Source organism: Lathamus discolor, chromosome 4 (assembly GCF_037157495.1).
Source record: "Lathamus discolor isolate bLatDis1 chromosome 4, bLatDis1.hap1, whole genome shotgun sequence".
In the NCBI taxonomy this organism is placed as follows: Eukaryota; Metazoa; Chordata; class Aves; order Psittaciformes; family Psittacidae; genus Lathamus; species Lathamus discolor.
The window spans coordinates 23,197,413-23,211,763 of record NC_088887.1 but is presented as its reverse complement, the minus strand read 5'-3'; the positions used below and the strand labels follow the sequence as shown (position 1 = coordinate 23,211,763).

General features: G+C 37.9%; 1 protein-coding gene across 2 annotated transcripts in view; it reads left to right on the top strand.

Moving 5' to 3' along the window:
* The window catches only part of SAMSN1 (SAM domain, SH3 domain and nuclear localization signals 1), an 80,993-nt gene extending 68,146 nt beyond the window's left edge, over positions 1–12,847 (top strand). For both annotated transcript variants that reach the window (XM_065676726.1, XM_065676724.1), the window contains 3 exons: positions 1,457–1,663; positions 2,646–2,796; positions 11,607–12,847. In XM_065676726.1, coding sequence (XP_065532798.1) covers positions 1,457–1,663; positions 2,646–2,796; positions 11,607–11,809 — 561 coding nt within the window. In that variant the 3' untranslated portion in view covers positions 11,810–12,847. The remainder of the gene's footprint in view (positions 1–1,456; positions 1,664–2,645; positions 2,797–11,606) is intronic.
* Positions 12,848–14,351: the final 1,504 nt, after the last annotated feature.

Sequence of the window (14,351 nt, the reverse complement as noted above, 5' to 3'; positions counted from 1 at the left end):
CCTCCACTTCCACCCACACCTAGGGCATTTCTTTCAAAACAGTTTAACTGGTCATGAAGCGGCAAATGTCTGCTGCTTCACATAGATTCCTTTATTAGTCACTGGGCTGTATATTTTAGAGTTATACCCCTATTACTTAGGGTTGAAATCCCCTTAAATTTATCTTACAAAATTTCAGTACCCTGAATCTGAATTCAAAGTGCATCTGCAGCCTGGCTGAGAGCCACTGCCTTAATCCTGATCTGCACCCACATCTGAAGTTTCTGAGCCTCCACGAGTATGTAGAATAATATGTGTGCTTGTAAAGCTCATAGCTCTGAGCTCCATATGCTAAGAAAACCAGGTCACAGGAACACAGTGAATTTCATACTTGGGTTTGTACCAAAACTAGAGTGACCACTTTACTTGCAGTTTCTTGACCAGACCAGAAAAGATTTGAAAGTCTTGGAACTGCTGACAGATATTTTTTGCAGTCTGCGTTTGATTTTTAACTTTGTAGCAGAACACCAAACGAAGTGTGTACGTGGGGATTTGTTGGGTAATTAGTTAAAGACTTTCCACACTTTCGTAGGTTTTGAGGTGCCTGCCCAGAAGACAGGACCCGATTCTGAGGTCACGGAATCAAGCTGTGTAGGGGTTATCCTTTACAAGTGAGCCTTTTTACTATGAGAATTACTCATAGCAACTGTCTTACTGACCTGAGATCTTGGTTCCCACAGCATGGCTGTCAACACCTTTACCAAAAAGCCCTCTTGAAGTAGCTGTGTTGTCACTCTTTTTCACATTCACATTTGTGGGTGAATGCACAAGTGTGGAGAGCTGAAGCCTTTAAGCCTGCCTCCTAAGGCAGCTTCCACTGTCTCAATTAATTGTATTAATAATAGTGGGAAAATTTGTCAGTCATTTGGGAAGGACAGACAGGAAAATATTAAGGGAGTTAAATGTTCTTTATTGCCTTTGAGAAATGTAGCCAGTGGTTTTTACTGTAAAATGGGTAAGAGTCCACTTTTCACATAGCTCACCCATCAGTTTCTGAAGACATTTGAGATGCTGGATTTGAGATGTGTAAATGGTTTGGCACATATTGGAAATTAACCTCACAGTGTTCCCTTGTATTTTGCCAAAGCTATGCCCACTATCCATAGCAAAAATTGATTCCTAATACAACCCTATCCCTTTTCAGGGACCAAGTGGAGCACAAAAATGGTTAGAGGGGCTGCTTATGCTCAATTCTCCTTCACAAAGGTTTGGAGATAAGGACTAACTCCATTTTCTATAATTATTTTACTGGGATTTTCTGAAAGAGAAGGATCTAAATCTAGGTAATTTTTAAAAGTTACTTTGCACTGCCTAGGTAAGATTCTGTGCTGTCTGTGCTGTTTCTGGTCCAGAGAGGAAAAGCTACATCAAACAAACCAGATGTGTAAGCAGTGGTATGCTTTTTTTATTGTTCTAGAAAGGAGATATTATAGATATCATCTGTAAAACCCCCATGGGTATATGGACGGGCATGCTGAACAACAAAGTAGGAAACTTCAAGTTCATTTACGTGGATATTATCTTGGAAGAGGAAGCTGCTCCCAGAAAGATAAAGCCACATAGAGGAAGCAAAAGGAACAAGCCTAAAACGCTGCAGGAGCTCCTGGACTGTGTCCACCTGCAGGTCAGCCAATGTGTTTCCCAGCTGTATTTGAAACATTTCATTTCTGTGCACTTGGGTTTGGATGTCATTTATAGGCAGAAGTAGAAAGACAGGTTCAGCAGTTTTGATGTCAGCAAAGCAGCTTCGTGTCTGTCTTTTATATGATGTGAGTGGCTTTTAGAACTGCATTTTATCACATCATTTGGTTGGGCTAAGACACTGCACACAAAGAGGCACGGTGGTGACTTGACAAGCCAGCATAACCTGACTGCAGTTGTGTGCCTAAGCATAGGAGGTGTGTGACTGCAGAAACCTCAGGAACAGGACTGCAGTCTGACTCCAGTGCCAACATTCAGAATTCGGGTTTCTAATTTCTCGTGATCTTTAGGGAGCAACAGTCCTTTTGCACTATACTAGTGTTGCGTCTCTCTCTCTCTCCAACCCGAGTTCTTGACTGAGTGTCAAGGTTTGCAGGTAACATTTCAATACTGGCTATTATTTAGGTGCTGATGCAAGCACTCCTTTCCTGGAGTTTCATACTGCATCGACACACCGCTCAAGGGGGACCATGCGTGATACAGCATGGCTGAGGGCTCCTCAGCTTCTCACTCTTGCTTACATCAAGGGGCTCCTTCTGTGTAGAGGCAGAGCACACCCCTCCTCAGAGGTCCTCCTGGACTCAGTATAGGAGGCACTCAGCGGGTCATCCACAAAGGTCCAGACACTCAACAGATTAAATAATTTCTGGCAGAGCCCTGTCCTGGTCCAATTTGCTGCTGGACCCTGCTTGACAACTCAGGCACAGATGCTGGGATGGTACCCCCAGGTATTTCCACCTCTATCTTCTCTTGATCTCCAGCTCTGGTTTTATGTCAAAGATGGTCAGTTAGACTGGAGAATGGGGTCCATTTCAATCTGACAAAAAGGTAAACGAAAAATTGTGCCTATTCCTCTACTAAACATAGTGCTTATTTAGATGAGAAAATTTGCTTGCTTTTTGTAGGAATATGCCTCAACTCTCTTGCTAAATGGCTACGAAACTCTAGAGGACTTAAAGTATCTACAGGAGAGCCACCTGATTGAATTAAATATTTCAAACCCAGAAGACAGAGCAAGACTGTTATTGGCAATTGAAAACCTACAGGACTACGACAGTAAGTGTTGAAGCATGTGAAAATTTTAACTGAAGAAACACATTTAAAGAAATAGTGATTCTCACACTGATCTGTTGAAGTATTTTTCTTTTAAATATGATACATGGAGTCAGACAGTTTTCTTTCATTTTCAGATAGCAAACTGTACATCTCTTCTAGATATGTGTGTGATTACTATACTAGTAACACATGAATGATCTAAAATTTCTTATTTATAAGCCCTCACTAGAGACTGGTAGCAACTATTGCTTAAGAGCAACTCTATTTATAGCTGGGGACCCAACCCCCAAAGAGGGTAAGCGACTCTCAAAAGTCACAAGGTCTGTGCAACAGCAGAAAAAAAAACTTCCCAAACTCTGTGCTAGTATCTTAGCAAAAATAGAGCTTATTTCAAGTAGCTGTGGTAGAGTTTTCTTTAATTTTTCTAAACAATATTCTTCAGAAAAATTGTTTTTCTTTCCCCCCAGTTCTTCCCACACTTAAATCCTTATCCAAATCAGTTTCCTTTGTCAGAAGGATTGAAAATTAGAAAAAAAAAAAAAAAAAAACCAACCAAAAAACCCATATGCTAATAGATGATTTGCATTCTTTTCTTAAAATGACTCTGACTCCAATTTTGGTAAGCTTCTGAAAGCTGATCGCACAGCATGTCTGTACATAGGTGTATTGCTCACCATTAAGTTTTCTTCACTTTTTGCTTTCATTGGGAGTGGCAAAGCTAGGATACAGAATAGAAAATACTGTTCTCATGGTATCTGAATGATATTTCCAGCCTGAGTTCCAATTTTAAATAATTTATGTCAAATTCCTAGAACCTACAGCTAAGCATCTACCTAATTAGACAGCCAAAACAGGAACTGGTTTCTTCCTTATTAATATTTGTGCGTATGCTGAGCAGTCATTTCATCAAATAAGCGCTAGCAACTGAGAAGCATCTGAAAAAAAAGAAAAGGAGAGCTGGAAAAGCAAAGTCTTCCTGGGATATTTTAATACCAGTTCTTGTCAGGTTTCCACTTTTTGTCTCCTCAGTAGGGGATAGCTTTCCAGTTCTCCCTTCAGCACATGTACATATGTATGCATGCACATACCTGCATGAATATATATACCTATGTGCTTCAGTACATAAATATATCCAGGTTTCTAAGCATGTCTTTGGCTGCCTGATCTATTCATCTTCTCCTGCAGATGTTCTCTAATCTTCCTCTTCATGCCTTTGCCGACCTTGTTTTTTACTGTACGTTTGTGCTTTTTCGGGACCCCATTTGTACCTGCAGTCTTTCCTGTTCTTAGTCAGCTTCCAGGGAAGGTAAAGTTCTTGCAAACATGTTGGAGAGACTTTAAAAAAGCGTTTTTTTCACTCACTATGTTCAGTAGCTCTTTCTGGACTACAGCTTTGTGAGATGACAGGCTAGAAAAGGACTCTAGAAGGGCTGTCTATGTAGAAGTAGTGGTTGAAAAAGTGAATACAGGAAAAAAAGGGTTGCATATTCATAGAATTGTATTGCAGGGATGTAGCTGGAAGTCATCTGAAAATGTTTGTTTCTCTAATTTGCGCTTAAACTGAATATAAGTATACTTATGTATGCTTCTTTTTAACTAGTCTTGCTGCACTTTCTGCAGCTTTTATTGTGTGTGTTTGTCAATATTTTAACACAAAAAAAAAAGTTAATTCAAAATGCTAGACTGTAATTTTGCAGTCTTGCATCTGTGTGAAAAACAAAACAAAACATGTTTTTTTATAACAGACCAATTGAGTGTCAAACTATTTTGTAGTAAGGATATGGTATGCTATTTATACTGCTTGTGTAACAAAAAGCATAGCAAGCAGCCTTGGACACCCAACCTTTTCAGAAGATGATATCAAGGTATTTTTTTTTCTGGCAGTGTCTGAACACTTAGTATTCTGTGTACACCTGTGCAAGAACCAAACCTAACAAGGTCCTTACATGTCCCTTACACTGAAAATTGTAAACTTACCTTAATCATCCAAATAGGGTTCTTCTGAATTGGCAGCATGGAAGTAAAACATTTTTTTCCAGGCAAAAGAATGTCCGTGATATTTTCTGCATGGTAGTCTAATAGTTTAAATTCTTATAATGGATCTGGAAATAGTAACATTAAATCTTACGAAATGGACCCTGCTTCAAAATCAGTACTCTTAGATCGAGAGATTAAATTAGTGTTTGCTTCGCATCCACCTTAGATAGGTATTAGATAGGTATAACCAATCTTTATAGTATTCAAATTCAATAAAATTGTATTCCCAGAATTTATGAATACTCACAGGAAGCAGAACCAAGGCATCTTTATGTACCATGCCAACTATAAGCAAGACATCTTTATATAGCATGCTAACTGTAAGCACTCATTTAAGTCTAAGAGTTTCATAGGACTCGTGTATATTTTAAGGTAAGCCACATATAAATGCTTTCCTGGTTTGGGATACTGTCTTGAAGCAGGACTAATTCAAATCCTTGCCTTGTCTGGTTGTCAAAGGTTCATAGCATTTGTCACATGACTAGTAGGGACAGAACAGAATTTAACAACTCCTCTAAAAAGGGAGACACTAAAGACTAAAATTGATAGAAGTTATTACTGTTAAGTCATTACAATGAAAGACAGGGAGTCAAGATGATCTTGGGGATAAGCTCAGCATGAGTTCGACTTCATCCCAATCATTTGACCTCTGTCCTTCTGTCAATACAATTGGAAAATTGGGTTGAAAGAGCTGGGTGCAACTTTGAAAGTGAATTCTACACCTGAACTTTCCTAGGTCAGAGTTTTGGGTTTTTTCTTAGATGGGCATGACTCAGTCCAGCATAAATGATTTTTTAATTAAAATTGATTTTCTTCATTGCTTAGAAGTGAGCAGCAGAATTACCCACAGCTACAAGGTAGTCTGCTTTCTGACCAGGAGTATTCTAGATATAAATTCAGCACTTTTCCGGGTAAAAGTTCACTCTTTTTATAAGTTTTGTGAAAAAATACACTAAGTCCATAGATCACATTTACTGTTCTAAGCCCATCTTTCTGACAGAGTTTGGAAGACTTCCATGTCTTTGCATTACATTTATGCTTCCATGAAGCATGTGTTTGATTAATGCATGGAGTCTCAGGTATGGTCCAGAGTTGAAATACAAGGGTTTCTGAGTTTTTGTGACTCTGCTATTATTCAGAACAGCCAAGCATGCTGGAACATTGCTTCATTTTACTAGATTCTATTGTAAATGTAGTAAAACAAGATTTAATGTACCTTTAATGTGATACCTGATATTGTGAAATGTCTAGATGTTTTTGCAGGGCTTTTAATTTCTTTTTCTTCCCTTGGCTTTTTCTTGACATATATTGGATGTTACACAAATTGAGTTCTTCATGCTGCATACTTGTGACTATCTAATTCATGTTGCAGAATAAACAGTTACTGAGCTTTCTAACCAAAAGACCTGCAGCCATAGTTTTCACATTACATGCTTCTTAAAGATGTCCAAAATCTAGGATTTCTGGCAGGGGCAATTTTTTCATCTTGCATTTGATTTAGACCTGAATTAATTTTGAAAGGAAAAACTTTACCCATCTTATACTAGAAATTAAAAAGTAAGTTTTATTTAGCAAATACTACTACATGGTGTTATTAAGCAGATTTTGCTTCCTGGTACTGCACTATCTCCTTTCTACCTTTCCTGGGAGTCCAGGCCAAATTCACCATCTTCAAGCACTTCACATAGTGAGGCTATCCCAGAACTGCAAGGTCCTGTAAGCTCCTCATGACCTTTCCCCCAATCTTCCCAGATCTCTTTTTAGATTTTCTGTAAGTTGATGAGACCCATATACTGGGGACAAAATGATTGGTTTCCATGAATTCATGGCTGAGGAGGAAAAAAAAAGCTCTTTTTCATAAAGTATTTCTTAATAGCTTTCCATTCTTCTCCCAGATGGCTTCTAGACAGGAGATGGATGTCTGTGCTTTTGTAGGATGCTATTTTTAAAGTGAAGCGGTTGCTGGATGGTTAATGAATAAAGTAATAAAAGAAGTTTGGAACTTTTTTGTTGACCGTTTCCCAGGACACACGTTTTTGTGTGTGCAAAATTGCCTTGATTCTCTTCTCACTTTGATGATGTAAGGCAAGAGGTTTATTCCCGAAGTCCAATGGATTATATTAGTCTGAAACTATGCTGAGTTTAAGAAGAATGAGACTTCACTGGATACAGTTCATTTTATATTTAAAAAAAAAATTGGTGCATATGTGCAATTTGAGGAATAATATTTTATGCTTATCTCCCAAATTCCACTTCCTTATATTACTTTTCATATTTAAAGGCCATATTATATTCTTAATCCCACTGCCAGTACCAAATAAGGTTTGTTTATTTATGTTACTTGGATAGCAAGATAGTACGTAGGTATGGGCATGATTTTCAGTTCTCAGTTGCATTCCTTATGTGAGGACCTAACATTAGAAGTACCATTTTACACTGGGCAGTCCCTTTATGTACATGGGATTACACAGTGTCATGTCAAGGTCAAATAGTGCTCAAAGACTACCTGGACATAATACTTTCAGGTTTCTCAAAGAAGCTCATCCTTGCATGAGTATTAGCATTTTTCACCTTTTTTCAGGCACATCTGTTTGCTTTCAAATTTTAGAGAAAAAAGAAACTTCTCATTTCTGTCTTCACCATAGACTCTCTTCTCACACCAGCTGTGCCACTTACTTTAGCAAGTGCAATTTTTTTAAGCTGCATGTCTGTAAATATCCACAAAAGGCTGACACCTTTGAGTCCCCAAAGTATTGCATGTGCATTCAGAACCACTGCATGTTTCTCTGCTTCTTTTTCAAGAAGTATCCCCATTAGCTGGTTCAAAGTGATCCCCTCTGAGTTTGGTGCTTTGTGAGTTTTCATTTAATTTTAACACGGTGGTGGTCTAACTGGTACAGGCACTGCAGCTGATACACAGCCTCCATACGTAGCTGGGTCTAACTTCAGCCACGAAGATGCACTTTGTTCTAGTTAGCTAGTGTACCGTGCACGTCACCTCTGCACCTTCCAGGAAGCCACTCAAGTGACTCAGCCTAAAGCATCATGCTCCTAGCCCAGTTCTCCTTCTGAGGAAAACTCATGAACGCAAACTCTCAGACAGCACACTCGTGAAGTATGGCTGGCTTCTGGGTGAGCTTCTTTTTATCCAAGACAAAATCCAAGCCTCCTGACACTCACCTGGTTTGAACTGACATAACCGCACAGGAATCAGTGGGATGTCTGTGCATTCTTGAACTGAATTGCCTTAAACCTAAGCTTTCCTAATGAGGACTTTAAACTCATTAAAAAATGGGAAAAAACCTGGTGGAGGGAAAAAGAGATCTATCCGTGCATGTCACACACATCTATGTCAATGAATAACAAATATGCATTTCCAAGACTAAATAGCGAGGAAGATGCATCACACATCTATTAACAAGGGTAAAGGCCTCACATTTTTTCAGATGTCTTGGATATAATCCTATCACTTAATACTACTAAAGTAGTATTAGAATATATGTGTCAAAATGATGCATATCTTGGGCTTCTCTGGACATACCACAGACAATAGTGACTGAAAGCTATTTATCTTACGTGAAACTGCTTTACTGTAGAAAAATGATAGGACTTCCACATGTTGATAAGATAGTTATTTCTGATGATTCTGCAATATCTAACGACAGTTTAATTTTATCAGTTCCTGTTTCCTGTGCACTGTATCTTTCTTCTGATGTCAAAAAGGTTGACAGCAAACGTACCTTTATTTATGTGGAACTTGAACATGTATGTGTTAAAAGAAGGAACTAAGTAGAACTGGATGTAAGAGCCAAAAGCTAAAAAGAAAAAGGGGTAAAAAAAAACTTAGTTTCTTTTCTTGAGAAGCAACTTCTAAAGCTGTGCACTACAGATATTTATAACACTCAATATCCTTTTCACGTGGTTTAGTTGTTACTGCATAATATTTAAGTCTCCTCTAAAGAGAGGAAAAAGCCAGGGTGTGCTTTCAGTCTTGTCCTTTTAAATATCGGGGGTGGGGGGGGGGGGTGGGGGGGTGGGGGGGGGTGGTTCTTCAACTTTTTCTGCTCAGAATGAAAAATAGAAAATAAAATATTGTTACTGTCTCACCCACAAGAATATTTTTTTCCATTTTTTCCTGTAAAAACTCCTGTAGTGTAACAGGAAGAGACAGAAGCTTTACATTTCTGCGTGTTTCCTAAATAGAAATTTCTTATTCTCCTAGCTGACCTAAATTCAGATTTAAAATAAATCGCCATTCCAGGCTTGCCGATGTCTTTTTCCCTAAAACACTCAAGGCAAAGAAATCTCTACAAAAGCATTTAAGATCTTTTTTTTCACATAGGAAGTACTCAGATTATCATAACTAGTTACAGGGCACTAAAACACTGACTGAACATGCATTTTCTTTCTCATCCACTAGCTACTTGGTCTTCTTTTCTTTGTAAAACAAAGTGAATGGAGGTTCCTCTTTGACCTTGAAAATGTAAACAGGATTAACACTTTTTAGGTCACTGCTTGCCAGGGCAGCAGATGATGCTGGAGAAGCTGATAAAAGTACCAGCAAGCAGCATTAGGCAGATGAGGGGATTACAGCGGAGGGCAGGGGAGCCCTGCCCACAGCTATACGGGAGGACTTCACTCAGACACTGGCTGAGCTGTCAGGCCACAGCAAGTGGGACCTGCTTCATCCTGGCACCAGTGGGATGGGTGCGAGGAGCTGAGGACACAGTTTAGACAAGGCTTTACTGGGGCATCTGCTGCTATTGGTGCTAAACTACTTCTGTTGCCACTAATAGCAGCAGTAATACCTTCACTGGTGTAATGCCTTTTGTAATTCTTTCCTGACTTAAATCAGAAATCAATTGGACCTTACATGGTCAAATATTTTCCCTGCAAAGAAAGATAACATTTGACATGATAAACTATGTTCTGTGAGGAGATCGAACTGTTACAGGTAGGAATTAAATCTGCTGAATGGTGTACTCTTTCATGCAAGTGCAATTAACCATTAATTTATTTGGGAGCAAGTGTATAAAGTAATCTTTTTTTCTTTAATACATCAAGTTACGCCTATAACCTTAATAAAAATAAGTTGAGAACTTGGATTCTTTTCTTCAAAAATCAGATTAGTTTATTGACTTCATTAGACAACTGAAAGTTAGAAAATGTTAAACAGATTTAATCAGTCCAAGCAAATATTCAAGTTTCCATCAAGACCTAAATATGTTTGTCAATATATCAAAATGGTTTGTGACATAAAAGTTCATTGATATCTCACACAATGAAGAACTGACTCTCCTGCTGTTCCATTTCAATATTTTCATTCAGAATGAAACACTGAAATTTTTTATTTCTAATTTATTCTTCATTATACAATAGAACACAATTTTTTAAAAATAATATCAAATCTTTCCCATGTTACCAAATCTTGTAACTTCCAACAATTTAAACAAATGTCAGGATGAATTTTCCTTGTAGAAAAGTTATAATTCTGGAAACCGAACTAGATTTAGATTTTGGTGAAGGACAAAATACTTCCTGTATTGGGACTTGCATTCTGCCTGGGCTTGAATTGAGACAGCTTAAATCTGACTACAGATGCAAAGCTAGTTATTTAACTATGGAGTAACAAGTGAAGTGAAATAAAGGAAACTTCTTTGCAAAAGCAAAAAAGTACCATTTTTCTGCAGGGCTAAAATCTGGGGTAAAATCATCTGTTTCCTGTAAGATTTGTTTTTTACAATTTGTTTGGAAAGCAAGCTGCAGTTTAAAGTAAAAATACTGAGAGAAGAGGGTGATAACAGAAAAAAAAAAAAAAGATTTGCTATTTTACGCCTTGTTTTCACAAGAAATTTGGTCACAAACGTCATGTATTTCACAGCCAGAAAATACGAATACAAACTTTAACACAAGTTACATTAGATTCATGATATAAGTGTATATCCTGTGTGCAAGGCACCAGTTTACTGAGCTTTTTTTGAGACCTGTCAATACTCTCACTGACTGGCAGATTTTTGAGTTTGAGCAAATTAGTCATACAGCAGCTAAACAAGGAGAAATTATTTGCAAGATTATTTGCTTCTACGTAGTTTTGGAACAGAATTCCGAAACCATGCAGCAGGACTGAAGTATGTTAGCTTTCTCTGAGGCCTTTGTGTTTTGGAAAATGACCTTTCGGATACCAAGCGAAGCTTAGGAAGTTTCCATCAGCTACCCAGTCCCAGTGCTTTAGAAAGCCTGATTACCACAATTTCACGCCAAGCACTTCTGAAAACCAGTGCATTGTATCTCACTCCACAGTGCCCAGAGTAGGTAAAATGGTGAGGGTTACATTCAAAAGACACAACATATATAATTTGATGTGTTATAAACAGGGTGCAGTAGGCTACATGATTGATTGCACAAACAGGCTCTGGAATACATGAACATGGAAAGGGAAAAGCTCCCATCTCTATTGTGGGCATGCTGACCATGCATGGTGAATGTGGCACTTCTGGACAGCCTAAAGGAGCCAAAGCCTCATCTCTGACCAACATACTGCAGGATCAAAGCCAACCTCAACATCAACTTTGATGTCGTTATACTCATGTAATCATATTTTTAGTTCTTTGATGCTGAGGTTTCTGCTTCTGATAGACAAAAGATACTGATCTAGTCATGTGTATATTAGCAGCTCTGTTTCTGTTTCAAGATCAGTCATGTTGCTATCACAAACTCTTTCCCAGGATACTTAATTTGACTTACTTTTTTCTTTGTCTTTCTGCTCTTTCTAGATGAACAGCAGAAAAGCGAGGGTAGTCAGGAGATGCGGAGTCTAAGTCCTCACCACGGCTTTGATAAATCACAGTTAAATGACTGCCCAAGAGATTCTGGCTGCTACATCTCATCAGAAAATTCAGATAATGGTAAAGAAGAAGTAGACCCAGAAACCCTGTCTGACATGGTGCAGTCAGTAACAATCACTGAGTCAAACTGATTCAGTCCTGCTGCTTTCCTGCAGATCTTTGGAAAAAAACAATCAGATTTGCCAGTACAATGGCACAGATGCAGAACACAAAATCTCCTCAACACTGAAAATATACTTCTGGCTGATGTATGATGCTCTACACTGTTTGATATATGGACATTTGATAGCTAAATGTTAGCTGATAATCTCTCATGGTTTTCTTCTCAGCGAATCCACAGACATTTCAACGAAAAATTTTATACATATGTATTTATAAATATTTGTACAGCAAATGCATTTTCTATAAGAATAATAGAGAATTGGTTTAGGCAGTGGTACACAATCTGGACATGTTCATTTCTGGAGTTGTCCAAAATGTAAATATTGTACATATTTATTTTAAAAATATAAGGATTAATCACGCTCTCTATTTTCAGATGTGCTTTGCTGATATTTGTACAGAATGTATTTTCACTGATATATCATCATAATAAAAAGGTGGATACATTCGCATCTTACTTTGAAAAGTACCAAGCTAATTCTCATTAATATTAAAGCTGTTTCATACCATTCTTCTCCAAAATGGGCTCCAAAGTAGACTATTACCTCCTACATTTTATCCTGGAGGTACAAAAGAGCTGTAGTGTGAATCAGAATCAAGCTCTCTGTGTTCATTATCTTTTAGAGAACATAGCCATCTGACTGGCTTATGCAATTTCCTTATTGTTATTTTCACACCTGTTCTCATTTTTCCCAAGCATTATACAGAAAATGCAAGCTTGGAGCAAAAAAAAAATAAAAGTCAGTATCAATACTATCCTTTTATGACCATCTTTTGTGAAGCTCTTGCCTTTTGTGTGTGGTGTGAACTTTGTTAATAGAATATTTGTTTGTATACGAAACTCAGAAGCTAATACGGTTATTGTGCACTGTTGTCTTTCCTATGAGATTTTATTGTCATTTCCCAGTATATTTTGCGCTGGAATACACATTTTAATTGCCTGTCTTCTTTTAGAGTACTTCATTCAATAATAAAAGTAACCGTGTGTTTGAGCCTTTTAAAAACTACTTGATTTTTAATGTGGTCATTACATTTAAAAGACTGCTCTGTTCTAAGACTAACACAGTAAATGGCAGCTCCTCTGAGCACCTTTATCATGTATAATAATCTGTGTATCAAATCCATAGAGAAATTCTTTGCTCACCCATTAGTCACACGATTTTCATAATTTAAGGCGTTTTGCATTTACGTTAAAAAGTTTCCACATATTGCTGACAGCTTAAAAGAAAATCACCTTCACAAGAGATGAAAGGCAGAAAGTTCCACCCCAAAAGGGGCATTTCTGAAGAAGCCATAAACAAATGGAAAGCTTTTCTTCTTCCCACACTCACACCTCCCTGCAAATGGAAATGTTTTCTGTAGTTTTCATGACCCCTTAAACAACTGCTGTCAGACTCCTAACACACAGATGTGCTTTGAAGGCTATAGTACAAAAACAGCGATTTTAGAAAACTGCATTAACTAGATTTCGAAGTTTTGGAGTGAATAAACTCTGTTTAGAAAAATAAACAGGAATGGGAGATGCTAAGATTTGTTTCTGGTTTTAACTTACTTCTTACACTGGCAACAATTGTCATCTTTTGGGAATCTGACCCCAGGTACAGTGGAGACGGAGAATCCCTTGATGGGATGCAGTATATGAGAGGAAGTATATGAGAGCTTGTATCAAGCAGCTATATTTGCTTCTTACTGCTTTTCTAACCAGTATTGTGTCATGACATGAAGTACTGATTTTACTTAAAATTACTTCAATAACTTCTGAAATAATGCATTCAGATTGTTTTCTAGCATCATCTCATTCTAGAGAAGAACTAAAATCAGCCTGAATTCCTCTAAGAGGGGCTTATCTTTTGGCAGCTGTGGCAGAGGCACTTAGTCTTCAGGTTGCTTCTATCTAGACAGCTGTAAAATTGCTGAACCTGTAAAAGTATGTTGAGGTGATTTTAAATATAATTATGACTGTCAAGAAACAGCTAAATTGGCTGGGTCAAGGACTAACAGCCACAGAGACCAGAGATGGAGCATGGTAAAATGTTCTGAGAAATGTTTATTTGCATATGTTTGCAAATGTAAATAGGCCTCCATAACTAGTTACAGTGACAGGCAAGGCTTTCAACAGAGGAAAATCCCCATCAGCTGCTATTCTTTCACAGGAATCAAACTCTGAATAACTTGGGCAGGTGGCAAGAGGATAAAGGTGTAAAGTTAACTAAATGGTATCTGCGGGCATTGAGCTGTGATTTTACCACTCCTGTCTCTAGTCAGTCAGGCTTTGCCCAAACAGCTTCTTGTTCAGAAAAAATGTGTCAACTGAAAGCTTGTTCAAGACATTTGTAACTTCCTGCTAAGGCAGAGCAGATTAAATCTCAAACTGAGAAACTTCCGTTCACTGGAGCTATTCTGAGAAATAGGAAAGAGGAAATTTTGTAACACCACAAAAAAAATGTTTCCTGCAAGAGCAACCTTTTTTCATCTCTCAGTGGATTCATTAATCACACTGATCATGGACTA